At 34.1% G+C, this 27,807-nt stretch overlaps 1 protein-coding gene across 1 annotated transcript; it reads right to left on the minus strand.

The window, feature by feature from the left end:
* Positions 1-1,848: 1,848 nt before the first annotated feature.
* On the minus strand, positions 1,849-24,154 carry LOC308340631 (calcium-activated chloride channel regulator 1-like; the record flags this gene model as incomplete). The annotated part of the gene is made up of 14 exons (XM_080799942.1): positions 1,849-2,189; positions 6,002-6,241; positions 6,970-7,137; positions 7,691-7,961; positions 8,675-8,899; positions 9,274-9,374; positions 10,445-10,622; positions 13,220-13,444; positions 15,039-15,266; positions 19,440-19,620; positions 21,681-21,789; positions 22,158-22,305; positions 22,500-22,640; positions 23,996-24,154. The coding sequence occupies 14 exons, from the start codon at positions 24,152-24,154 to the stop codon at positions 1,849-1,851; spliced, it is 2,715 nt and encodes a 904-aa protein (XP_080656068.1).
* Between the last annotated feature and the right edge of the window lie 3,653 nt (positions 24,155-27,807).

Here is a 27,807-nt window from a genome sequence, read left to right on the forward strand (position 1 = left end):
TTTTTTAAAACTCATGAATGGGTGGTGGAATATATCAAATGCCTTTTCTGCATCTATGGAGATATTCAGAATTTTTTCCCTTTAATCCATTAACATGATGAATTTCTTTGACAGGGTTTCTTTTTTGTTATTATTATTATTATGAGTTTTACTGTTTTATTATTATGAGTTTCTTCATTTCATTTGGAACTTAAGTATAGAATTCAATTAATAATTCTCCTTAATTGAGGATACCCTATCATCATTGGTGAATGGCTCCTTCATTGTGTCATTTTACTTATTTTTTTTCACTATCCACAACCCTATTCCATTTCTCCTACCCCCAAAGGCTTTTGCTTTAAGGTGTTTATAATATATCCTGATAAAATAAAATGTTTTTTGTGTATGTCTTTGTGTTAATTTATAAAAATGGTATAATCTTATAGATTGTACTTTGTTTCAACTCTTTTCACTCAACACTATATGTTTAAGAGCTATTTTATTGCTGTATATGCATCTACTATATTATTTTTAAGTATTGTATGATATTTCAGATTCTGTATCCATTACATGTATTTATCTATTCCCTTAAGAATGGACACCTAAACTAACCTTCAACTTTCCGTAACTAAAAAGAGTTTTAAGAAAATCTTTCTGCCTCTATGCAAAGTATTTTCTTCTAATATAACACTCTGTCTTTCTCAGAAAAAAAAAAATCACACTATTACATATTAATAGCTGAATTTCTATTTTATTAGAGAGCTACAAATTTGATTGATGTAATAGAGTTAAGTTCCTGAAAGGCTTTATGTTGATTCAGATCACCATTATTAAGTCATTAGTTTTCATTATATCAAGTCCTCACAATACCATACGCACATCATACTCTGTGGATGTTTTTGAAGTCACAGGCCAAATTTGGATTTCTTTGAAGGTCTGAAAATATTTATTGATCTTTCTCTTTTTTTCCCCTCTATGCTGTGCTTTTTATTCCTGTGACTTACTCCATACCTGGAAGCCTGTACCTCCCACTCCACTTTATCCATTTTGCCCATTCCCCTGTAGTCCCTATATTATTAATTTAATAAGTTTAATAAATATCTATAGGATATCACTTGTGTCAAGTACTATTCTAGAAACTGAGGATGCAGCAATTAAAAAAAAAAAAAAAAGCCGTACCCCGATGGGCATCATGGTGATGATACTCTTAGGACCTTATAATGTCTCATATTACAATTAGGATTTTATTGTGATGTTCACATTACATACAAAAAAGTATTCTTGCTGTCTAATAGTCATTTCATAGCCAGGGTCAAAACTTTGATATACCACTGTTAATCAAAAATAAAAAACACACTTGACCTCCTTACTATTTTAGAGCTTTCTCATTGAAAAATTATCTTTTTGTCCATTCTGGTTGTAGTTTATATAAACATGAAGTATTTATAAGCAAGAATGAAACCTAAATAATTCTACCATAAAATGTTTGTTGTGGATATAGAAATATTTTTCTAATGGCTTAGGTGAATTCTGATTTTTTAATATACCAAATGAATTTGTAGCATACTCTGAAAATGTTTCTTAAGACACCTTCAAGCACAAATATGCATTATCTTTTTTTATTGAGTTAATAAATGGATTTTTCAAAGATAGGAAATATATTCATTATGATTTACATTTAGCAACTTATTAGCTCATTAATTAATACTAATGAACTCAAGTAGTTAGGAAATTTACAACTTTGTGCATTTACAAAGAGTTTTGTTATAGACAAGTGTAGCAAGTTAAATTCTAAATAAATGTTAATCAAGTATATATAAATTGAATATTCTTTCTTTTTTAAATATTATTTCTAATATATTTCCTAGTTTAAAATGTAGATAAAATCATAGCTAATCCCCAGATTGCCAAACTGGTTGCAAAAATCTTGGTACCCAGAGAAGGGGCACTGGATTCCTGTGGAGGAATAAACTTGGTTGCTTGTGCAATGTTAGAAACCTCTGAGGTTAGATTAGCTCCATGGATGGCTTGAATTGCAATATAGAATTTGGTGCCATTTTCTTTTTTAAAAGGTTCTGGTTTAAATTCAAAATTTTCTATTGAGCCAGCCTCCTTAGGTATCAGACTAGTAGTGTTTACTAAAGCAGCATTGTCAAAATCTTCTCGGAGATCCAGGAAACACATACTTATTCTTATAATGTAGCTGTTGGCTGAAAGACAATAGATACTTCATGTATATTAAAATCAGTAGGATGCCTTATTAGCACCATATTGTCTTACACTTAGGGCCCATCAGAAATGCACAGTAGGATTTAGACATGAAAATCATAGATGTAGGTTTTATCTGGTTATTCCATCTTCTTTCTTTTAAGAACAAATATGTGAGTAGTTTTTAATCTAGTTATCTAATCACAAAAATTAATTCAAAATCATACAGTACTAAAAAAATGAAATCTAGATTTTTTTTTTAAGAAATAGAAATACAAAAATCTGAATCTACTTTTAGAACAAGGAACCACAGTAGCATTCAAGTATAGGAAAGACATTCAGTTCCCCACAACTGTATTATTTCTCATTAAGCTGAGAGGGACTAATAGGAGTGGGGAGTGGGAGATCAGTAGAGTGGGAGACAGGGATAGGATAAAGGGCAAAAGAAAGCAGAGAGGTTAAGATGTGTACTAATTAAAATGTGCTTAAGAACTTAGGCAGACTTTGATTCATACCTTAATTCTACACTTTCTAGCTGTGTAACAAAGAAAAATATATTTCGCCTTTTTACCTTCAATTTTCTTATCTATAAAATGGAGATTCAGTCATTCAATTCATTCAGCAAATATTTATTGAATGCCTACTACTTGAGTGGTGATAATTAGATATGATAATGCATGAAAAGTGTTTTAACAGAATGTCTGGGACCTAAATGTTTGAAGTATGTTATTATTGTAACTGTTACTTTGTCAAGAAAAGAAAGGGAGATGCTTACATAATTTTTTTTTATTCCAAAATGCTTTTAGAGATCTACTAGAGCTATCAATATAAAAATATATTCTCACATTCTGAAATGCCATGAATAAAACATCAAATGTCTTTTTTTGAAGTAAAGACTATTTTTTCATGAAATGTTTTAAGTGTGTGGTGAATAACATTGATTTAGTGGTTTAAAAAAAAAATCAGAGGCTCTGCCTTAACATTCTAGTTTTTTAGTAATAAGCCTTATCAATCTATTTTACTACTCTTCACACACACCCTGCATTCCATTTAGATGGTTCTATATATCTATCTGTCTATCTATCACCTAGCTTTTATTTTAATTTAGATATTTTATTCTGAAACTTTGCTTTTTTGACCTTGATAATATTATTTTCCTTCTTTTCCTGTCTGACTCCCTGTATGTGCCTTCCTCTCTCTATTTATACTAATTGTACTCCTTTCTCAAGGCCCAACAGGAAGCTCAACATCTTCATAAAGATTTGTTTACATATTTTATCCACCTTGATGATTCTCTGTCATGAATTCCTATTGCATGGAATGGAGTTTCTAGATTATTTTTTGGAGGTTCAATTTATCTTTATAATCCTGTCATATTCTTTGTCTTAGGACAAAGTGTATGTTTTATATTCCTTTTATATCAACTGAAGTATCTGGCACTGTGGTGGGTTTGTATTTGACTTCTTGTTAACCAGCAATATAGATATTAAGTTGATGCACCAAGTGATAGAATTATAGAATTATAAAATATTAGAGTTACATATACTTGTTTTAATACTTCTAGGTCACCTAGTAATTTTTATATTGCAGGTATGGAAATTGGGTCCCTGAGAATTTAAGAACTTCATTGGATATTATATATTAATTTATCCTTTGAGATACTGCTGCTGCCTTCTTTTGCAGTGCTTGATGGTAATATTTGATAGCAATGACAACCTGTTCTTATTTGTCACAAGGAAAGAGAGATTAGATTCCACATAACTTTAGCCATTTATGGTTAAACATGGTGGTGTTCTTTCTTTCCCAGGGTCTGGATGTAATGCAATCTTTCTTCTTTTGGTTCCTATAATCAGCATGAGGGCATTTATTATGAACCTGATCTTGAACTAAAGGCAACATCTTGACTGAATTGAATTCAGAATTAAACATTTGGTCAGGTAGTTTTATTTGTGCCTTTTTCAGTGGAGGTTTTTTTTTTTTTTTTTAAATTCTGCCATATCTTTGAGGATCATAGCATGAAAAAATGTATTTCAAAAGTTGTCATGATAAGAGTTTTCAGCATTGAAGTACAAAAGAACTCTTTGTGGGTATTCTGTTTTCTTTGGTCTTAGAATGATTTTTTCCTTATATAATATGATAAAAAGAAATATAGCTTTGAAAAATGTTATATATTATGGGGCACGTGGGTGGCTCAGTGGGTTAAGCCTCTGCCTTCAGCTCAGGTCATGATCCCAGTGTCCTGGGATTAAGCCCCATATTGGGCTCCCTGCTCGGCGGGAAGCCTGCTTCTCCCTCTCCCACTCCCCCTGCTTGTATTCCCTCTCTATCTATGTCTCTGTTTGTCAAATAAATAAATAAAATCTTTAAAAGAAGAAAAAGAAAAATGTTATATATGAAATGAAAGATTAAAAAGCATCCTTTCTTTTGAGAGTGTGCAGTGAGAGATTTATTGTAAGCCAGGAGAAAGACTACTGAACATGGGGCTTTTCAGCTCTGACGACCCCTGAGAAATTGTATATATTGATATTGTATATTGCTTTCATTTTCTTACCTTTAAGGGTAAATAAAAAGATTGGCTTTATCTCAAAAGAATCTGCTAGTCTAGCACAATATTGGAATATGTTAGATGTTCAATAAATACTAGTTAAATTCAGTTTAAAATATAGATAAAAGTGACTCAACTTTCTAGAATGAGGACAATTTATTATAAGGAACTTCGGATGAATGAGATATTTAGGCCTGGAACTTTATTCAAACCCCATGGCCGAATTTCTCCAACTAGTGAGTTTCTCTGTGTGTGATCCTCCCTCCATGGGACACCTTCACTTAACTTTGCTAATTTCTTTCATTCTTTAAAACTTAGGTCAGGGATAGTCTTCCCTGGGATGCCTTTTAAGATAGACCTTGTGATCTTAACCCTTGACTAGGAGTTTGTGACTTTCCAGCGGGCTGCCATATCATCCTGTGCTTACAACAACAAGTCTAACATGACATTCTGTACAATTGTGTGTTTACTTGCTGAAAATGTCTTCTGCACTCAACTGACTGTTGAGAGTAGGGATTATTTCTTAGGAACCTAATAGTGTTTAAAATTCAACAAAAGATCAATGAAAATTCAGCAAAAGAATGAATGAAACTGTACAGATACAGAAACACTTAGAAAAACTTTGTTAAAGGGAGAAGAAAATGTAATAGAAAGCTGTTAACTCATTCTTCTCAAAGTCATTTCTAAGATGGTTCATATTGTAAGAGGCAGTTTGGCACAACAGACTTGATAAGAGTGGGTTAGATTTCTAAGTTATTAAATATAGAAATAATTTGGGCTATTCATTATCTCTTGGAGCTTCAATTTCTACATCTAAATATACATCTACATCTACATCTTCAATTTCTACATCTAAAAGTAGGTGAGTAACGGCTCAGAGTAAACACTCCATATGTGTTTTTTATAAGTAGGACATTAGACAATTCCTAGCAAATGAAAGCCAAAGGGATTTCTTTTATATATTTCTTTTATATATATATATATATTCATATATATATAATATATTATTTATTTATTTAAAATTTTAAAAATCACTTTTCTTTTAAAGATTTTATTCATTTATTTGACAGAGAAGATAGATAGCACAAGTAGGCAGAGTGGCAGGCAGAGGGAGAGCGAGAAGCAGGCTCTCTGCTGAGCAGGGAGCCCAATGTGGGGTTTGATTCCAAGACCCTGGGATCATGACCCCAGCCAAAGGCAGCCGCTTAACCGACTGAGCCACCCAGGCGCCCCTCTTTTATATATTTTAAAACATAATATGAAACTTACCTTTTCCTTTATCAAGGACATTGCCAGGGGCCGTCCATGAAAGTTGAATGTGATCTTCTTTAATCTTAGCTTCAAGGTCTGTGATTTTGCCAGGTGGGAACACATGAGTATGACTACCAGCAGGAGGAGCTCCTGATACAGTAAATGATCCTCCAGCGGTTAGTCTGCTGAAATCTTCTACTTTAGCTTCTGATATGTCATCTTTGACTTCAGGCCTGGGTGGGTTCAGTATAATTTTACCTACAAAAAAGGTAATTCTGTGACTTTTCATAATGCTATGTCTATTATTTATCTTATAATCTCATCTTGCAGGTATAAATGGGTTATTATTCATTGATTGTAGACAGTGAATATAGCTTTTAGTGCAAAAAAGCTTGTTTTATTGGTATCGTTTTAAAATTGATGAGACATTATGCAATGTTAGAACTATCTCTTAACATACCTGTCTTTATTACTTGACTGGAAGTTCTTTGAGGACAAGGCTGGTGTCTTGTTTATTTTTTTTTAGTTACAGCATCTAGCACAATGCTTGCCACATAGAGAGGTGCTCAGTAATTTCTTTTTTTAAGATTTTATTTATTCATTTGACAGAGGGAGAGACAGAGAGAGCACAAGCAGGGGGAGTGACAGGTAGAGGGAGAGGGAGAAGGAGAAGCAGGCTCCCTGATGTGGAGCTTGATCCCAGAACCCAAGACCTGAGCCAAAGACAGACGCTTAACCGACTGAGCCCCCCAGGTGCCCCAGTGATTTTTTTTTTCAGTGTAAATGAAATGAACTGAGGGAGATGTAAACAAAACACGTTGGAAGCATCATCCTGTGCTAGGTCTTTTAACATGAATATGGCTTTTAAATACACAGATAATTATACAACTGTATACTTATATTTTCCATAGTACATAATATTTTCAGTGCTTACCACAGGTAACTTATGTAAACAGATGACACATTTCTATCTTACTGCTACTTACCATTTTCAACATAGCCTGGCATATACAGAGCTTTGTTCTGTTGTTTTAAACTTAATCTGGCCATATTGTTTCTCGCCTGGGCATGTACTCTTAAACTGTATCTACCATTTCCATGGTATTCTGTAAAATATCTTGAATAGACACCATCATTCTTCACAGTATCAGCACCTAGATATTATAACATAATAATTAGCCATTCAGCAGAGTAACAGTGACAGTCCTAAGCACTGTTCATGAGCACTAGTGTTGGTAATCATTTTAGGAATGAGTATAGCACAGTGGTTTAAGTACATGAACCCCGGTATCAGACTGCTTGGGTTCAGAGGCTGGCCTGGCTACTTGCTAACCTTTGACCTTGGAAAAGTAATTCATGGTAAACATTCAATTAACATTAGCTATTATTATTTCATATAGAAATCTTAATAAAATAAGGAAAATGTAATTAAACTGGAAGAAGCATATGCAAAACACACTAATGAAAATAGGGAAAATTATATTTAATTTCCATGAGGAAAGTAAAATTACTCATAAAATTTAAAGATAAATGTGCTTATATCTTTGTGTAGTTCAGAGAGCAGAGTAGAAAGTATTAAAAACATAAAAATCAAATTTCATTTACTTAAAAATTGATCATTCACATACATAGGAAATAGTGATTTCTAAGTTATGTGACTGTAGTAGGATTTTAGCTTCAGTGGAAGTTGATGCAGATTCTTATTACCAGCACCATTGTCCCAGAGCTCCAGTATTACTTGGTGTCCATCTTCAGTTTCTATAGTGGCTGTTACGTTGATTCCCAGAACAGGCAAAAACCCTTGACTGACTTGTGCGTAAACAATCATTGGGCTAGGATAATGTGTTGTACTTTGGCTCATGTGAGCAGTTGCAATTACTGGCAGCGTGGTGGGACTTCTTGCTCGAGTAGTCATTGTCACCGTTAGCATTTGAGAGTTGACATGTTTATTTAGAAGGCTGTAAGTCCAAGTACCTGTCTGAAAATCCAACATATCTATTTGAGAGTTTTTGTAATACTTTCCTATTCTTGTTTGGAATACAAAATTATTTAGAAATTTAAGCAGAGTAATAGTAATGATTTAAAAAAAATTTTTTTATTTATTTGACAGACAGAGATCACAGGTAGGCAGAGAGGCAGGAAGCAGACTTCCTGCTGAGGGGAACCCAATGCAGGGCTCCATCCCAGGACCCCTGGGATCATGACCTGAGCCGAAGGCAGAGGCCTTAACCCACTGAGCCACCCAGGCGCCCCAGTAATGATTTTTAATACTCAATTTTATAAGCTAGTAAATAGTATGGATATAAATCTCTATTCTACTTGGCTTTTTTTTTTTTTTAAGATTTATTTATTTTGAGAGAGAATGAGAGTGAGAGAGGGGGTGGAGTAGGGTGGGATGGTAGTGCAAGGAGGATCAGAGGGAAAGGCAGAGGGAGAGAGAGTCTTAAACAGACTCCACACTGAGCACAAAGCCTGACACAGAGGAGCTCCATCTCAGGATCCCAAAATCACTTCCTGAGCTGAAACCAAGAGTTGGACATTTAACTGACACCACTCAGACAGCCCTTAGCTTCTTTTTTGTGACAGATGATTGTTGCTACTTTAATATTGACAGTGTAGTGGATGTTATCTTCTTTTTTCCCCCTCGAAGTTGATTAATAAATCATGGAGAAAATAAAAGAATATTCTTACCTCTGCAATACCTGGTATTCGAAGACGGGCAGACCGAACATTTAGTTTATCTACTTTAAAATCTGAAGTTTCATATCTTGTTCCTTTTGGATCTTGGAGAAGAATTTCTGGCTTTTGTATTGTCCATGTGACAACAAAGAAAGTGTCATTTCCAATTGTACTATCCACAGGTACTGTACCATTTATCCATTTCCTTCCTGTAATACTCAAGGCTTTACTTTCTAACTGTTACATAAATAAAAAAAAGAACAGAGAGAACCAATTTGTTATTATAGTTAATAAAATTTCAAGGCTTTGTCAGTTTAGAGTAATTCTAAAGTTATGTCTAAGATTTCAGTGAATTAAGAATTATTTTGAAGAATTTTGCAAATAAAAGCATTTATAATTATAAATAGTAGACAAATCAGAAAAAAAGAAAAGAAAAGAATCAGAAGAAAAGATGACAAGTGTCAAAGAAAAGGAAATTCAGTAAGAATGTTTTTTAGTAGGAAATAATTTTCAGGCAAAATAGTTATTTATTAGAGAAAGAAATGTCTATTTAGGATAATGGACATTTATTACAAATGTGAAAAGACAAATAATTTTTCTGAGATACCAACCTGAATGGCTTGCTGAGTGATGCTGCCACTTCTAGATGAAATTCTACTGAAAGCATCAGTAAGGCCATTTATGTCTTTATTGGCATAAAAACGATGTCCTCCTAAAATGGAATTGTATTTACTTTCATAATACTAATTTTAATTTGGAAACTCATACTTCTTCTTCTGCTTTTATCAATATAAATATGAAGAAATCTTAAAGAACTTGCCAAATATTATTGTTTTTATATCAATCATTAGAATAAGGGCCTGCCACATTAGTAAAGCTGATCTAATCACTAAATGCTGTTATAAAAATGAAATTTAAGACAATTTTGAACCAGTTGCTTATTTTTAGTTGTGTCTAAGGTATACCAAAACAATTTACAGAATTTAGAGACTAGTTTAGAATTAAGTAAAAATTAAGTGAGAAAATAAATAATATAGGAGTTAACAAAGAAATTATACAGGAGTAAGGAATGGAAAAGGATGGGGACACCTGGGTGGCTCAGGCAGTTAGGCATCCAACTTTTGATTTTGACTCAGGTCGTGATCTCAGGATTGTAAGATCCAGCCCCTCCATGGGCTCTGCCGCTGGGCATGGAGCCTGCTTAAGATTCTCTCTCTCCCTCTCTCTCTGCCGCCCTACCTCATGGTCACATGCACATACGTGCTGTCTTTCTCTTAAAAAAAAAAAAAAAAAGCAATGGAAAAGAATGGATTGCTGGGGACAGGAACCTGGTAATCAGGACTTTAACTACAGCCTTAGGCAAATCATTTGTACTCTGTAGGTTTCCATTTCTTCTTCTATGAATTACGGCTATCTGAATCTTGACTGTAGGATTGAACAGGACAAATATGAGCAAGAACTTTGGAATTGCAGTTGAGGAAATCATTGGTAGCCATGGAGAAAGAAGTTTCAATTTGGTGGTATTGGTAGAAAATGGTGAGAAATTAATGAAGACAGAGAATATTGACTAATATTAGAAGAAGCTGGTATAGATAGAAGTGCAGAGAGTTGGAGGTGGGGAAGAGGAAAGATTAATTTGAAGGGCAAGGACAAGGAAGGGTCAAAGATTAAATTTTAGGATAGGAAATTTATGAGCAGTGTTGTAGTTTAAGGGGAAAGAGCTCTGGGAATGGGAGAGACTGAAAATATATTTTCTATTCAAACTATATTCCAAAGGTTTACCTGTCATATTTGACAGGGTCTCTAGTTCTTTGGCAGCAGAGGGTCCCAGAGCAATGGTGTGGATGACTGCACCACTTTCCTTTACCTCCTCAAAGCATGAGCTTATTTCATCATCTTCTCCATCTGTTAGTAATATGATTTCAGAACCAGAAGTACTTTGGTTGCTGTGGATAATTGCCTGGTAGTGAAAAATCAGATTATTAGTACAGAATATCATATCTCAATAAATTTAAAATAAGAATAAGTGTACTCTTTAGTCTTGGAGAAGTCTTTAGGCCTATGCATCAGAGTAAGCAAAAGGAAACTTTGCATTGTCATTCCAGGCTGTGTTGGCATAGAAATGAGTGTAATGTACAACAGTCTTGCAGTTTTTCAGAGTGCTTCTAAACTGTTTTTCAAACAGTGCTTCTAAACTTTTCAAATATATTCAAGCTACCCAAGAGAGGAGATTAAAACACTTAGAAAAATGCCTAGCAAATAGTAAGTGCTAAGTGAATGTTAATTATTATTATTTTTTAAAATATTTTATTTATTTATTTGACACAGAGAGAGAGAGAGAACACAAGCAGAAGGAGCAGTAGAGGGAGAGGGAGAAACAGACTCCCTGCTGTGCAGGGAGCCGGATGCGGGTCTTGATCCCAGGATTCCGGGATCATGAAGGCAGATGCTTAACTGACTGAGCCACCCAGGTGCCTCAGTGTAAGTTATTATTATTATTCCAGGCGATGCTTGAGGTAGAAGCAAATGACCCAGGCTGTTTTTTGTTGTTTTTTTTTTTTAAAGATCTTATTTATTTGACAGACAGATATCACAAGTAGGCAGAGAGGCAGGCAGAGAGAGAGGAGGAAGAAGGTCCCCACTGAGCAGAGAGCCCGACGTGGGGCTCGATCCCAGGACCCTGGGACTATGACCTGAGCCAAAGGCGGAGGCTTTAACCCACTGAGCCACCCAGGCACCCCTGACCCAGGCTGTTTTGGCAGCATAATAGACAACATTTGCAAAGTCATGACTAAAGTCAGGTATGCAAAGTTAAATGATGTGCCTTTTTATGTATTCTAATTGATCACTGAAGAATCTGATGATTTCCTGGAAAAAACATTGACCTGCCATAAAGTAGGAATTTCATAAATTTATCAAGTATTATAATTTTTTTGTCTTTTTCTGACTTCTATCAAGAGTATTGGCTAAAAATCTTTAGTCAGACAAATTGAGAATAAATTCTCCCTGTACAATTTGCTAACAGAATATCTAGCATTTAGTTCCCCACCCTCACCATATATAATAGAGTTATATAAATAGTGCAGTGTAGTGATTAGCTTTTTGGTTTTGGAATAAGAAAGACCAGGTTTTGAATCCTACCTAGATTTGCTGGTTACTGACTAGATGATCTTAAGAATGGTATTTAAGTACTCTGAACTTTAGTTTCCCTATGTCCAAAATGGGCATAATAATAATATCTTACTAAAAAAGTAATGGTAAGGATAAATAAGATCATACATGCATTTAATGTAGGCAATAATGTAGAATATGCTCAATAAATTTTAGCTCTTATGATGATTATGTAAGTAAAATGCTATATATTGCTATGGTTTCATTTTAAAAGTAGTGAAGAGGTATTTATAACTTTGAATGTGACTTAACATAATCTGTTCAATAATAGACTCTGTGGTCAAAATATCCAGAGGTGTATATCAAAATATATTAAAAAAAACATACAAACCAATATGTTCAAATAATAAGACACATCCCCAAGATTAATACCATCATATTTTAGAAGTGAATATACCTGTATAAGAATTATGTTTATTATAATAATAGCAGTCCTTTTTGAACACTTTCTTATCTTACATAATTGTCATCATTAAATGAGATAGGTACTGTTGTTTTCCACATTCCCTTAGTTGAGTAAACTGAGACTTCCTGAGTTGATAACTTACCCAAGGTCATTTAACTAACAAATAATAGAGCCAGAATCCCAGGTTTGCCGGAATCCAGAGCCTGTGTACCTCCTTAAACCAATATGCATTATAAAAAATAGACTCAACTAGAAAGCTAAGAGATGATATTAATTAGTGGCCTGGAAAAGGGTAATAATCTCTACTTTTTTAGCCGGAGCAATGGGAGAGTCAGTGAAGGAAAGCAGTTTTTTGTTTTTGTGACTTAATGACAATAAATAGGCTTAAACAGAGGCTATCTTAGGTTGGAAGAAATTCAAATGCATACCATAAGGCAGACTAATATAGTGCTGTAAAGTTGCTCCCAATATTTTATTTCACAATTTTTATTTCATTAAACTTCCACCTGTGTGTCTTAGGTTTGGTACTAAACTGTTTAAGAAACTATCTTTGTGATTTTTAATTGTCAATTTAACTTGATGAACTAGAGTTGTCTTTATAACATAGAAATAGTGATAATTTCCCTCTTCCACAGTCCCCTCAGCAGCATTGTTGTTTACTAATAGTAGTTCAGATGTTGGGAGTGATAAAGAAATGGTAAACTCCTCAATAAAATTGCAGTGATTATGTGCATGTTGGGTTTTTCTTCCCTTTCTTAACCATTCTCCAGTGCAACTCAGTACCTCAAGAGTACATTGGTGGAATAACCACACCCAGAGAGACTACCCAGCTGTAAACAACAGATAGTAGGGGAGTCTTTAAAAAATATACTATTTAGATAACGGACCTATGAACTCATGACTCTTGTTCAAAGACAGTGGGGTAAAAATAAAAGCAATGGTAAGTGGCAAATGCTATTTAGAAAACATTTTTATTTTACCTGGAATCCTGCTCTGAGACCACTGCAAATTGAAGTTCCACCACCAGCTTCTTGAGGCAGGTTTGCAGTGATCTTTTCATAAGCATTATCACCAGTTATTTCTGTTAGGTAGTTTTGGGTTGTAGCAAAACTTTCAAATGTGACCATCCCAACCAAAGATCCCTTTTCAATAATTTGAATCAAGTATAGTTCTGCTGCTTGATTCATTCGAAAGAGACGGTCTTCCTGTAAGAAAAAGATGTCTGAACATTTCCTGAGTCTCCTCAAATCTTGACAGATTGGTGAAAGACAAAGTTGTTCATGGGCCAGAGATCTTGATAATAATTGATTACTATTTTTTAAAGTTTGGCCCCCTTGAACCCTCCTACACTGTTGGTGGGAATGTAAGCTCGTGCAACCACTCAGAAAACAGCATGGAGTTTCCTCAAAAAGTTGAAAATAGAACTACCCTACAACCCAGCAATCGCACTACTGGGTATTTACCCTATAGATACAAATGCAGTGATCCGAAGGGGCATGTGCACCCAAATGTTTATAGCAGCAATGTCCACAATAGCCAAACTATGGAAAGAACCTAGATGTGCATCAACAGATGAATGGATAAAGAAGATGTGGTATATATATACAATGGAATACTATGCAGCCATCAAAAGAAATGAAATCTTGCCATTTGCAACGACGTGGATGGAACTAGAGGGTATTATGCTTAGCGAAATAAATCAATCGGAGAAAGACAATTATCATATGATCTCCCTGATGTGAGGAAGTTGAGAGGCAACATGGGGGGGCTAGGGGATAGGAATAGAATAAATGAAACCAAGATGGGATCGGGAGGGAGACAAACCATAAGAGACTCTTAATCTCACAAAACAAACTGAGGGTTGCCAGAGGGAGGCGGGTAGGGAGAGGGTGGTTGGGTTATGAACATTGGGGAAGGTATGTGTTATGGTGAGTGCTGTGAAGTGTGTAAACCTGTTGATTCACAGACCTGTACCCCTGGAGCTAATAATACATTATATGTTAATAAAAAATTTTTTTAAAAAGAAAAAAGAAAAAATTAGATATCATTAAGCTAAATGGACAATTTGAAAGAAAAAGTTTGGTCCCCTTATTTCATTAAAAAAATTAAAGAAAAAATTGAAAAATCAATATACTTTACATTATACTTATACTTAATATATATTATACTATATGTTACACTTCATAAAGCCTTAAAAATCTACACCTTTTTATTGAACAGTTTTATATTCAGGAATTTCTGCTAAGAAAATAATTTTAAAATGCATACAAAAATGTTCATTGTAGCATAATTTTTATATCAAGTTGAAAACTCTAAAATGTCCAGTAACAGGAAGCTGACTAAATTAGGGTATGTGCATATGATCATTAAAAATCATATCATGAAATCATTTTTTTCCATAGGGAGTATTTATGGTATGGTAAGTAAAAAAAATAATACTATAAAGTATCATACAAAATGTAATCACATTTTTGAGGAGGAAAAACAAATATACAAAAAAGATTGGAATAACATACTCAATGGTGGAATTATGGATGCTTTTTTTTTTGTTCAGTTATAGTATTTTTAATTTGTTAGAATTAAAAGTTGAAGAATAAACATAATCCATAGTCCAATCATCTTCATATAACAATTTTTTAGTGTATTTTCATCTAGTACTTGTTCATATAGAATCATTGTACTAAAAGTTATTAGAGTAATAAATTTATGTTTTAGTTAGCTTAATAGAATTAAACCCAAGATTAAATTATATTTCTAGTAATTAACTACGTAATTTAAGGAAGCTAACAAATGTCTTACCAAACTCATGCTTCCAGACTTATCAAGTACCAAACAGACAACTCGCTGTTTGGCCTTTAACAATGAAAATGTAGGATCAGGTGGTTGATCTGTTCCTTCCATTGGAGATGCATTCTGAAAATCATCAGAGTCCATAATTACATCCCATGTGCTTCTGCTACTACACATTTTGTTTTGTAGGTTTGGAGCTTCTGTATTGTGAGTTTTTGCTGTACAAAATTCAGTTACCTGGAAAAAATCAATTAGAAGACACTATTTCAATAATTGGTAAGCATTATTTCTTTTCTGAATATGTAGCTGGCTGCCACATACATCCTCCACAGATTTTATCTCCTGACAATTAAAAATTATTTCATAATGTAACAATCTCACATCCATTTTATATACCTCAGTAGAGAGGAAGCAAGGCAAAACCATCACTGGAAAGTTTTTTGATGATTCTCTTAGGTATAGGGAGATCATGGCAGTTGGGGGGATCATGTAGCTGGTTCAACTGCTTAACTTAATTTCTTATTTTCCCTTCTGGACTCTTCGGTGACTCAAGCTTGAATTAAGTTTAGTGGAAGAGGGACTGGATTTCTAGCTGTCCTTTAAAGGTGGGATAAAGAAAATGACCTTCTTTAATTGCCTAAGTGTTTTTTTACATCTTTATAGTTGACCAAAAAATTGAGGAAAGATATTTTATCTATCTATCTATCTATCTATCTATTATTTGAGAGAGAGAGCGCGTGCACAAATAGGGTGGAGAGGCATAGGGCAGTGGGCTCAGTCCCACAGCGAGCTTGATTCCAGGTTGGTGACATCATGATCTGAGCTGAAGACAGATGCTTAACCTACTGCGCCACCCAGGTTCCCCAGAACACAGATATTTTAGCAAGCTGGATTATTTTTGGCTCTAGTGAACTCTGACATAAAATAATACTCCTGAGACAGTAATGAAAATGTAGGGAGAAAATGTGATTGGTGCTCTTTCAGTTGCAAATGGTGAGCTGTACCTAGCAATTCTGCCAAATGTTTCCTTATTACAGAACCTATGAAAATTCTCCAAGTTTTGAAAACTTAGTAACTTGGGAAAATGCTCCCATAAACTCATACAGCATTCAAGAAGAAATCCATCTTGCAGTAAGCTTCCATTTATTAGAAAAATCTTTTTTAAAGATTTATTTATGTATTAGAGAAAGCATGTGCGTGCTCCTATCTGCATGGGGGTGGGGGTGACAGAGGGAGAGAGAGAATCCTCAAGCAGACTCCCTGCTGAGCAAAGAGCCCACGTGGGGCTCCCTCCTGGGACTCTGAGATCATGACCTAAACTGAAACTGAAATCAAGAGGTGGATGCTTAACTGACTGAGCCACCCAGGCACCCTGAGAAATATTTTTATAAATGGCATTGCATGTTTAAAAATGCCCTCCCAGTACAATCTCCAGATGTAAGCTCAGATTTAGAACTAAATTATTAAATTTGAATACCTTTCATTTAAGCTTTAAGATTTTGTTTTCCTTCTAACATGGATGATTTACATTAACTTCAGAACGATTGACATATCCCAGAAGGGGTTCATTGCATGGGAGAAAAAGACAGTTTCCATCAAAGTGGTGATTGATAATCAAGTCGTGCTGATATGAAATACGCATCAAATTTGGTCCCTCGTCCCCTGCTACTGCCTTTATTCACAGACTTCAGGTCTCTGATCTGCCTATTGCTGTAGCCTTCTAACTGGACTCTGCTTTCTGTCATCTCATTCCTTCTCCCTTCTCACTGTTAGTACAGTTATCTTCCTGAAAGAATTAAACTGATTATGTCACCAGTCTGAAGCTGTTAAGATAAAATCCAAACACCTTAGCTTTGTAGTTAAGTTTGTTCTTTCAGTCTTGTTTCCTGCTCCTTGCTCTGACCATCCTCTGCTTATACCACACTGATTTTTTTCCTGTTCTTAGAGTATGCTAGAAATCTTCACAAGGGTCTTTGCTAACTCAAATGGAAAAAGAGATAGGAAATCTTGCACAAATTAGAAAAAGGTGACCTGTTCTCAAGTTGGTGTTTTTTTTTTTTTTTTTTTTTTTTACTGCTATTTACCTGAAAGTTGTTCTAATAAATATTAAAATTTTTAGGGACCATGATGCAGATAATTTGGGCAGTGCTCAACTTGTACAATCGTGTGTGGCATCTCTGCACCTTTCCCCACTCTTTGTTTTTATAAACTTTTTTTTTTTTAAACTTAAAATTCCCCTTCCTATTCCTGCTTTGGCAAGTTCATACTCATTCCTTTTCAGATGTAATTTTTTTCATCTCTTTAGAAACAATTTTCTGACCTCTAGGTGGAGATATTTGCTGTACTCCCATAGCACTTGGTTTATACCTCTTTGTACTTTGAATTCATATATATATATTTTCTTATTTCTGCACTTTCTCACTGAGTCTGTCAAGAAACAGACTTTAATTAATAATCTTTAATTATTTCTGTATTTCCAGCTGAGCATGAAGTGGAAATAATGAAATTGAAGGGAAGGAAATTATGGAATTGAACATTCAGTATTTCAGGTCATATCTCCCTTGGGTGAGCTGATGCCCTGGGTAGTACAAATGCTATGCAATTTATTTAATCTGTGTTTTGATAATTAGAACTTAGTGTTATTCTGGACAAGATGTTCAGTATTTATCTCTGAGACATGGCTTATGTAATTAGTTCTATCCATATCTCAGTTATGTGATCTTCTTCATTATTATTTATCTCTCAGGTAGGCAGCATGAGGTATTTCCTGACAGTGAGATGCTTTTGGGACCTATAGCTTGGTATAGGCAGTACATATTCCAATTATCCTCTCATGTCACATGATCTGATACCTACTTGGATGCTGAATTCTGATCCAGATTTAGCAGGTTAAAGTGAACTTTCTTGACTCATGTTTCAACTATTTCTAGAAGGGACCTTTTTCAGACTGGTAAAAAACATCTAGTTAAATATCTAATTAGGTTCTTTTAAGAGTTTCAGCAAGTATTAAGTCTATATTTTGACTCAAGTTCTTCATCATTAATGCCTTAGGTTCTAAGGCAGGTTTAAATTTTATTAGAAATAATAGACGTTTACAAACCTCTACCCAAAGAAATATTTGTTGCTAGTGATTTGGTATATGGAACATTGCTTCTTTTAAATAAGTTAGTCTTACTATCTAGAGGTAGTATACTTTATTTTGATTTGTTTCTGATGACTTTCATATTTAAAGTTTTTTTTGCATGCTTAGAAACCCTCATTAGTTAATTATAATATGTTTACATTAATTAAGATTGGACTTATCCAGGGAAAGAGACAATTAACTATTATCCAGATATTTTATAAATTTTAAAAACTAAAACTTTAAAGTTTATTTTGTGCTCACCTTGTGCTAAGCACTGTGATCATGCTTTACTCATACTACCTCTTGTGAACCTAACAATAATAACCTGTGATGTATTATAATTCCCCTTTATGGGATGAGAGAACTAAATTTCAAGAGAACTTTACAAGTTTGCTTGTAAAGACACGGTTGAAAATGACAGACTGGGTTTTGATATCAAGTCTTCTGACTCCAAGACACCTGTTCTTATCCACTCAACTTTATACATTGAAACCAGATATTTCAGGCCAAACATTAGCTTTAAAACTTGAATTATTGGGGCGCCTGGGTGGCTCAGTGGGTTAAAGCCTCTGTCTTTGGCTCAGGTCATGATCCCAGGGTCCTGGGATGGAGCCCCGCATAGGGCTCTCTGCTCAGCAGGGAGCCTGCTTCCTCCTCTCTCTCTGCCTGCCTCTCTGCCTACTTGTGATCTCTTTCTGTCAAATAAATAAATAAAATCTTTAAAAAAAAAACAAACTTGAATTATTGTGTTATTATTTTGTAATTGATGAGACTAGTAATTGTGAACTTTTCCCTTAAGTTTGTTATGTAGAAACAGAGCCGTGCACATTTTCACAGTATCACTTCGCAATAGCTTGATATACTACAGTGTGAAGGTACTACAAAGTCTAGAATGTCAGTACTTTTCCAAAGCTATAGAATGAGTTACTTTGGAAAAGTAGTATGATTAACACTTAGAAGAGAGAATTAAAAGTAAGGTTGTAGTTTTAGAACTACACAAATCCACAGAAGTCAAATGAGGGAAGAGATGTTGTTTTAAAAAATTATGTGACATCAGTGAAAAGGGTACAGTTCTACTTCTGAAGAAAAGAAACTGGTTTATAAAAAAAGTTGGAAACTTTTCCAGGCAAACCCTGACACAGGCTGGAAAATGGCTTTTAGTTAATTGTTTGAGTAATCTCCTTCATGTCCTTTGGTATACATAATTTCATAGTAGAAAATACAGCTTCCCTAATTAATTTTTTCTGAAGTGTTCCTTTGTGAAACTAGAAAAAGAAGGTACTTACAGAATTGAGACTTTGCATAAACATTATGGAGTCCCTTGCAGCCTGGGATTTTTCTGGGATAAATGTACATTTTGCTTCATACAGTCCTGTCTGTGAGTCACGCCTGCATGGCCTTGTTATACAGCTGCCTCCCTGACATTCCTTGAAAACCACATTAATGCCGGTAATGTGAGTTGAACATCTATGATGAAAGAATTAAATTATATTTATTTATGAAGACCAGAAATCGTGAGAAAAGACTAACATTCTACAATCTTTCCCTTAATGATAATTACTACAGATCATGGGCAAATACTTCATTTTGACAGAATTAGTCACAGTCCTGCCTCTATTTATAGTTGATGTCAATAAGAACAATCATGCCAGTTTATAGTTATTAACATTCATTGCTCACTAATGTAACCAATGAATCTATTATCCTTGTGACCTTGAATTAAAGACAATTCCTAAGGTATAGGGATGTTGTAAAGATAAAATGAGTTAAGAGATATGGAGGAGTTGCTTCCTAGTGGGGATGAGAGAGTCAGCATAATGCTTAAAACCCTCTTACATTTATGTATATGTGATACAAACACATACATACTGGTATGTAGATATAAATGTATATACACATATGTGTGTATACCATCCATACAAAACCATGTGTGGTTTGTGTTGATAGCATTTTACAATTTACATTTTGAAACCACTGAGCTAGATTGAAGGACAAAGTAAAAATAAACATTGCATGGAAATGCTTGTGCATTCAAACAAACTCTAGTCTTCATGATAAGTGAGATAATTGTCAAGTCCCAGGCAAGGAATGGGGGCTAGAGTTATGGGTAAAAGATTTTAAAGAGTTCTGATTTATTGGATTTACTTTTATTCTGCATTAATATTAAGTGTCATGATATTAATCCACTTAAATTTTTTTTAGTATTGAAAGGATTAAAGGAGATGGTGAGTCATATATTCCAAGAGGGTTAGCTCTAGGGAAAGCCGGAAAATTAAACTTACACTGCCTCAAACAAAGTGCCTGTCACACAGTAGGAGTTCATTAAATGTTACTTTAGATAATTGTTTTTACCAATATATCTCTTTTTATGATTAATAAGAAAACATATTCATTTTCCATTTGATTTATCAAAAATTTGTTATTTGATACACTCTTTGTTTAGCTGTTACTTCACTCTGTGCCAGGCTGAAGTCTAGGGAATTAAAAAACAAAAAAAAGTCTTCAAGGATCTTAAAGTCTAGTGTGGAAAATAAAATTACACAGACAACTTCTGCTCTGTGTGAGAGAAGGCCATGTGTATTGCTTTGGGGACAGTCTCAGATCTTAAACCAAATAGAGGGAGAAGAAAAAGACACTTGGGAAACAAACATTTAAACTGAGTCTGGAAGAATGAACAAGCATTGTTTGAATAAGGGAGGTGGTGGGGGAGGAGTTGCATAGGGTGAGAGCCCTGTCTGCATGATACTCCAGCAGCTCAGTAGGGATAAAGCAAACAACATGGAGAACATGGGGAGATGTGTGTTTCTCTCACGCCTCTTTAATATGTTTTTTTATCCCAAAGACCTGTTTCCAATTACACTGATTTCTATTTTTCTTTAATATTCTTTAAATACTCCATATTTAAATATCTCATCCATTTATTAATAGGATGTGTCTAAGTCTACCCAGAATTATATTCATATTTAAGGAATATAATAGTAAAATATTTATATATTATATGTAATATATAATATAAAATATTTATATTTCAAAAATCATTTACTCACTTATCCTTATGAAAAATACTTTTTTAAAGCTTAAGCTTAAATGAAGAATAAATATACTTAACATGGAGCTTATGTTCCATGATTTCACTGGAACAGATTCACCTTAAAGAGTGGAATCAAATGGAATAAAACATTGGGGAAACTAAATAAATAAAATGAAATAAAGGATATGATAGGAATGAATTCCAGTTCTCAGATATCTTATGGTTTTGGCTACAGCTTTTTCCTTTCTCCTCTGACAATAACATATTTTAGTACAATCCCTATGAATACTGAAATGAATCCCAATTCCAGCTTGATCTTGATTCCAAGGTAGCATCCCCAGAAATATTTGGACATATACATAGTGGGTCTGGTTAGATATTGCAATTAACTGTATGAGCATTCAACCACTAAGACAGCTTTTGTTTGCCTAGTATAGAAGATTTAAAAATAATAAGTGAAAACTTTTGAAAATAAATTTGTTCAATATAATGTTACCTTGTTGCTTCAATAGTGTTCCGTCTGGAAATATAGAATGGCCGGTCCACATTATACTCATCAAATATTCCCCATCGGAGGTGGGCCCACTCATGGACAAACACTCTGCCTATGAGAGAATATTGCCACTTACAAATTTATATTTACTATATTTTAATACAGTGTCCATGTATTTTATGTCTCCCTGCCCCAGATCCTTAGCTTAATTGAGTCAAAGAACTTTAGAAATTGATCTTTTATTAGGTTGAAAATGTTGAAATGGGTTAGTATTTATTACTTATTTTTAATATATTATTTTTTATTAAATTTATTATTAAACACAGAAATATAATTATATTGAACATAACTACTATATTTCTAGATAAAGATATTAATCAGTACTTCTCTTTTAAAAAAATCTTTAAAAATACTATTAATCACCATGTCATATTTGTTTCCATGGAAATAAAAATAGAAGTATAAAATATATATCCCTACCTCGGGACCCATAGATGGGCAAATTATTAGTCAATAAGAAGTTTGGAGTAAAATGTATATATTGTCCCTTTTCCCCACATTGTCCATATTGAAGTGTATAGGGATCATCTCCATATTTTAGGTAAGGATTGGCAACTATGACATCTGCCTAAAAAGCAGAAGAATAAACCAAAACATCACAAGTGATAGAAACAAGGATTTCTTTTATCTAAATTAAGATAAGTAATATTACTAATTTAATTACTGAAGTAGTGGCTAGGAATTTTTTAAAAATTATGAGTATTAATCTTTAGGAAGCATAGGAAGAAAAAAGCAGTGTAGGAGCTAGATAAAATACCCTACCTGGTCATATGATTCTTGTTTTGGCATTAAGTACTCAGATTTTGACTTCCAGGTCATTGGAATTAAGATGCTTACATTCCTGAAATAAACTCTTCGTTGGGTGGCATGAAACAGGTAAGTCGAAGCTTCAGTTACCATTTCCTGACAAAATATGGTAACAATTTCACAATGAAATGAGCATGAAATTGTATACACGAACAAGAAGAAGCAAATCTAAGCTCCCTTTCCCAAAATATTTTAGCAAAGCCTAACTGAAAAATAAGTTGAATTTTACTCTCTTTAGTCTGTAAACTGTTCATTTTCATATGCCCAAAAATCAACTGTATTTTTTTTTAACCTATCCAGACCTGCATTCAGTATTATGGGTTGGAGAGGGGAATGAATTCTGGATGATATATAAAGGTAATTAAGAATGGGAGCTTGTTGGCAAGTTGTTTAATTAAACAGAAGTGTTTATAAATGGGCTGAGAGTTTAAAGTTTTGTAGGTTTTATATTTTTAATTGAAAAAAAAAACACTTTGCTACGTTTGAGTTACTTTTTCATATGGAGTATTTTCAGAAAAGGAAAAATTTTACCAAGCAGTAATGAAAATAAAAATATGTATGTCTCATTGGCTTCACATTCCAGTTTTACCACTTATTTTAAGACTGTATGAATTATTAGCTTCTCTCACTTATGCAACAAGGGTAATAATTTACCTCATAGAGATATTGAGAAGAAGATCAGAGAAGATAGTATATATTAAAATGCTATATATAAAGTGTTTCTGTTATACTGACTAACCCAAATAAAATTAAGAAGTAAATCAACTTCAAAAATATGCAACATTTTCTTTAAAATCAAATACACCAGAGCTTGTTAATTTTTCAGAGTTGAACAAATATGAACAACTGAAAAAATGTACAGTGAAGATCTAAGGCTTAAGTGTGGGTCAGCTATATAAACATTATAAAAATAACTTTACAAAGGTAAATTTGAAAAGAATTCTCCAGTAGGGGGAGCCTGGGTGGCTCAGTGTGTTAAGTTCTGTCTTTAGCTCAGGTCAGGATCCCAGTATCCTGGGACAAGGCCCCGCATTGGGCTCCCTGCTCAGCGGGGAGCTTGCTTCTCCCTCTCCCTCTGCCAGCTGCTCCCCCTGCTTGTGCTCTTTCCACTCATTCTCTGTCTCAAATAAATAAATAAAATCTTAAAAAAAAGAATGCTTCAGTAGGTCTAAGGTCTTTCTGTTAGCTTAGTAAGTCGAAGAAACATTGTAGTTTTGCCTTTTAATAATTTATTAGGGGAATGACTACTACCATAAATATATGAGAAATCATACTTAAACTAAGCAGATATTAATCTTAACAATTTAGATACATACTACATAAATGATGAATACTGTCAAAACAGTTCTGGAAAGTTGTTACTGTGTGAGCATGTGTATGTGCCTTGGCAACAGGGATGGAAAATACTTATTGGAATAAAAATAAGTGCGTAATAAAATTTTCTCCCTTACCTTTATGTTTTGAATGAGTTTTTCATCTTCTGGTACCCTAGGGTTAATTGCAATGACAATGCCGTCATATCCATTGTTATTCAAATGTACCATTGAGTTTTTCACTCCAGGCAAGAGATGTAAAGCTAGAAACAGAATAGGATACAGAGTGAGTACCATTATTGCACATTACAATAAACCTTTTAGAAATGCAAGGAGAGTATTTATGTATCTCCTTAACTCAGGAATTTGAATCTAGACTAAAATATTTGCATAAATATAACATTATGAATTACTAAAGTATTTTGATGAACTTCCTTATCTCACTTCCTTATCCTAAAGATTTAAGTTGTTAAATAGCAATGGGGATTATGCTGAACACATTTATCATACTTTCTAAGACAGTTGAGGTCTTAAGTTCTCATTGAGTTGAGTAATTCTTTAGATTGTGTAGTTGTCATCCTCATCATGGTGGTTAGTAATGGTCATCGTCATCACCATCAAGAGATTGTCCAGTCCTGGGATCTTTTCATAGAAAAGCACTTTATGGAAGGATGAGACACTAAAATAAAAAGCACCAGGAAAGAGCAGATGAAACAAGTGTGTTTAAAAAAACAAAACAAAACAAAAAGCAAATGAAGGAACTGGATTGGGAGTGGCAATGAATTAGGGTCAAAGACTTTCTTTAGGTGGGAGTGATACAAGCATAGTCGTCAGGGACAACTATGGATCAAGAAGAAAATGGTTTTTTTTTATTACCTTCTGTGATAACTATTTGTGTATTTCAGTTTTCAAATAGCATTAAATACTATGTCTTATATTACTTGAAAACTTAATATGCTTTAAAATTTTTTAAAAAGATCTTTATATTTTTATTTAAGAGAGAGAGAGAGTGAACATGAATGGGTGGGGGACAGATAGGCAGAGGGAGAAGCAGACTCCCCCTGAGCAGGGAGCCTGACATAGGGCTCAATCCCAGGACCCTGATATCATGACCTGAGCTGTGGGAAGACACTCAACCAACTGAGCCACCCAGGTGAAACTTAAAATGCTTTGATTAAGATGTCTTTTTTGGACTGAACACAAATCTGCCAATGTCCCTTAGCTTAAAATAGTTCTACACATAACCTTGTGAGCTGGCTTTAGAGTCAGATGAATCTAAAGCTAACCCTTGCCTTGGTCACTAATAGTCACATGATTCTTAATAACAGGTGTATGGCTCTTTGGGAAGGACTTCATACAAGACTTCTGCACTTAATGAGCACTCACTAAATATTACCCATTATTATTAAACATTATATATTATATTATGAATATAAAGCTTGTTATAAATTTTTTCCAATTCTATATTTTCATTGGCTTCTTTTGTAAAATTTAAAATATAGTCTTCCAGTGTTTAACTGGGGAATAGTCTCTGAACCTACTGCAAAAAGACTAGAGCAGGAATTGTCAGAAGTGAAACTGTGAGCTCATTGTAATGTTCTTTGGCCATCTCCAACTATTGATGATTTTCTTTGCTTTTAGTCCCACTTAGGTAATGTCTCACCCATAAAATCTCAAATTATCCACATTAGGCTCCTTCCTTTTGTCCTCATTTGAATCACTTATATAAACTGTATTGCATTTGTTTTTATTAGTATACATAGTATACCTCCCCTACCTCCCAATAGACATTTCCTCATTGGAGGAAAGAGATAGATGTATTTATTTATTTAGTTTAACCCCTCTTATTCTGAATTCTCTAAACTATAAAATGCAGACAGTAATAGCTCTCTGGAAGAAATGTTTTGAGGGTAAATGAAATAACATGTGTGAAAGCTCTTATGTGTACAGGTGCTGGTATAAAATAGGCCCTCAATTAATATTCCTTTATTTTCATTGTCCCTATAAATTAATATAAAAAAATACTTACATGAGTGCTTCCTTGTGCCAGGCTTAGTGCTCTGCTCTTTAAAGGCTACAAAATGAGTAAAAGACAAGCAGTATGTCCAGAAAACTTGCAGACTCATTGGCATGAATTGGATTAGAATAAAAAAAGACTGAAATACAAGGTAGTAAAGTTCTATAAGAGGGATACAGATACAGTGCTAGGGAGCCAGAAGTTGGGGAATAGATTTTATACAATGAAGGGAAATCAGAAAAGTCTTTTTTTTTTTTTTTTAAGATTTTGTTTATTTTATGACACAGAGAGATCACAAGTAGGCAGAGAGGCAGGCAGAGAGAGAGAGAGAGGTAAGTAGGCTCACCGCTGAGCAGAAAGCCCGATGCGGGACTCGATCCCAGGACCCCGAGATCATGACCTGAGCCGAAGGCAGAGGCTTAACCCACTGAGCCACCCAGGCGCCCCCCCCCCCCTTTTTCTTTAAAGATTTTATTTATTTTATGACGGGAAATCAGAAAAGTCTTTAGGGCGTATCATTCTTCAGGAAACTAAGGTATGGAGAAGTTTATTAGTTTTCTCTAGATCACACTTCCAGGAAGGAGCAAATTTGGAATTTGAAATCAGGTCATCCAGTTTCAGAATCTATGTTTTTAAAGTATATATATGACTTTTACTCCTTCTTAAAAAGGTAAGTCAGTGAATATTAACCTTGAAAATTATTGTGAAAGTAGTTTTTTTGTTTCTATTATACTCTAGAGATTGACAGTAGAAGAGTCAAGAGAATGTGAATTGCTATGATTAATTTGTATGAATCAATAGAATTTTTATCTTGTTTTAATTTTAGATTAAATAATAGAATTTTCTTTTGGCTGTTTGTCATGAAAACTTAGAGTTACTAATTCAGAGATTTATGAACTATCCCAACCCATATAACCACTCATGCTCCAGTACAGTCATTCTTAGATGTCACAGTTAATCCCTAGAGAGATTATGCTGGAATTAATGAACTGTTACACAAATTTGAAATAGAAGAATACAGTCAATTTGCAGCTTAATTTCTATGTAGGTATTCCCTTGGAATTTTCTTTTTTAGTTCCTCTTTATCTTTCCTTCTTCTTCCATGTCATCACTTTTGGATCATCATTCTATTTGCTACTGATATTAATGCTCAGCACTTATGAATATTCTCTTCATTCTTTTAATTTATTAATCTGTTTGTTCATTTACTCATTCATTCATTTATTCGACAAACTCAATTGACATTTGCTATGTGTCAGGTCCTCTGCTAGGCAGAGGTATATCAGATTGAGTTATGATCCATATTATCTTCAAGATGTTTCTGGTCTAGTGGACCTTCTGGGCACTGTAATTATTTTTATTAACTTTTTTTCACTGCTCTTCCTACAACATTGAACATTATTTTAATTCAGAGAATACTCTGATTATTATGCAATTTATTATTGTGATTTTTGTATTTAACATTATCATAAATCAACTTTGTTAACTCCTATATTGCTATAGCATACCCTGAAGGGTGATTTGATGTCCATTTACCCTTTCCTCCTTGCTAATAGAACTTTAGTTTTGTTTGGGTATCTTCACCTCTCATGTGACTGACATAAAGGTAACTCCTATCTCAGTCTCAAGGGTAAATTCAGGGTGATCTAAATCCATGGTTCTCAAGTGTGGTTTACAGGCCCCTAAATGTCTCCAAGACCCTTTCAGAGGATCTGAATGGTCAAACGTTTGATAATGATAGTAAGAAGTTATTTCTACTTTACAATGTGTTCACATTTAATGGTGATGCAAAACATATAGAAGATAAAACTGTTGGGACCTTAGCACAAATATAAACAGTGAGATTCAACTATACTTATACTCATTTGAGTTCTTCACTGCCAAGCACTTGCAGCATAAAACAATGACCTGGTGGCTCTGTTGATTAGACATC

This window comes from Martes martes (assembly GCF_963455335.1).
Source record: "Martes martes genome assembly, chromosome: 4".
NCBI lineage: Eukaryota > Metazoa > Chordata > Mammalia > Carnivora > Mustelidae > Martes > Martes martes.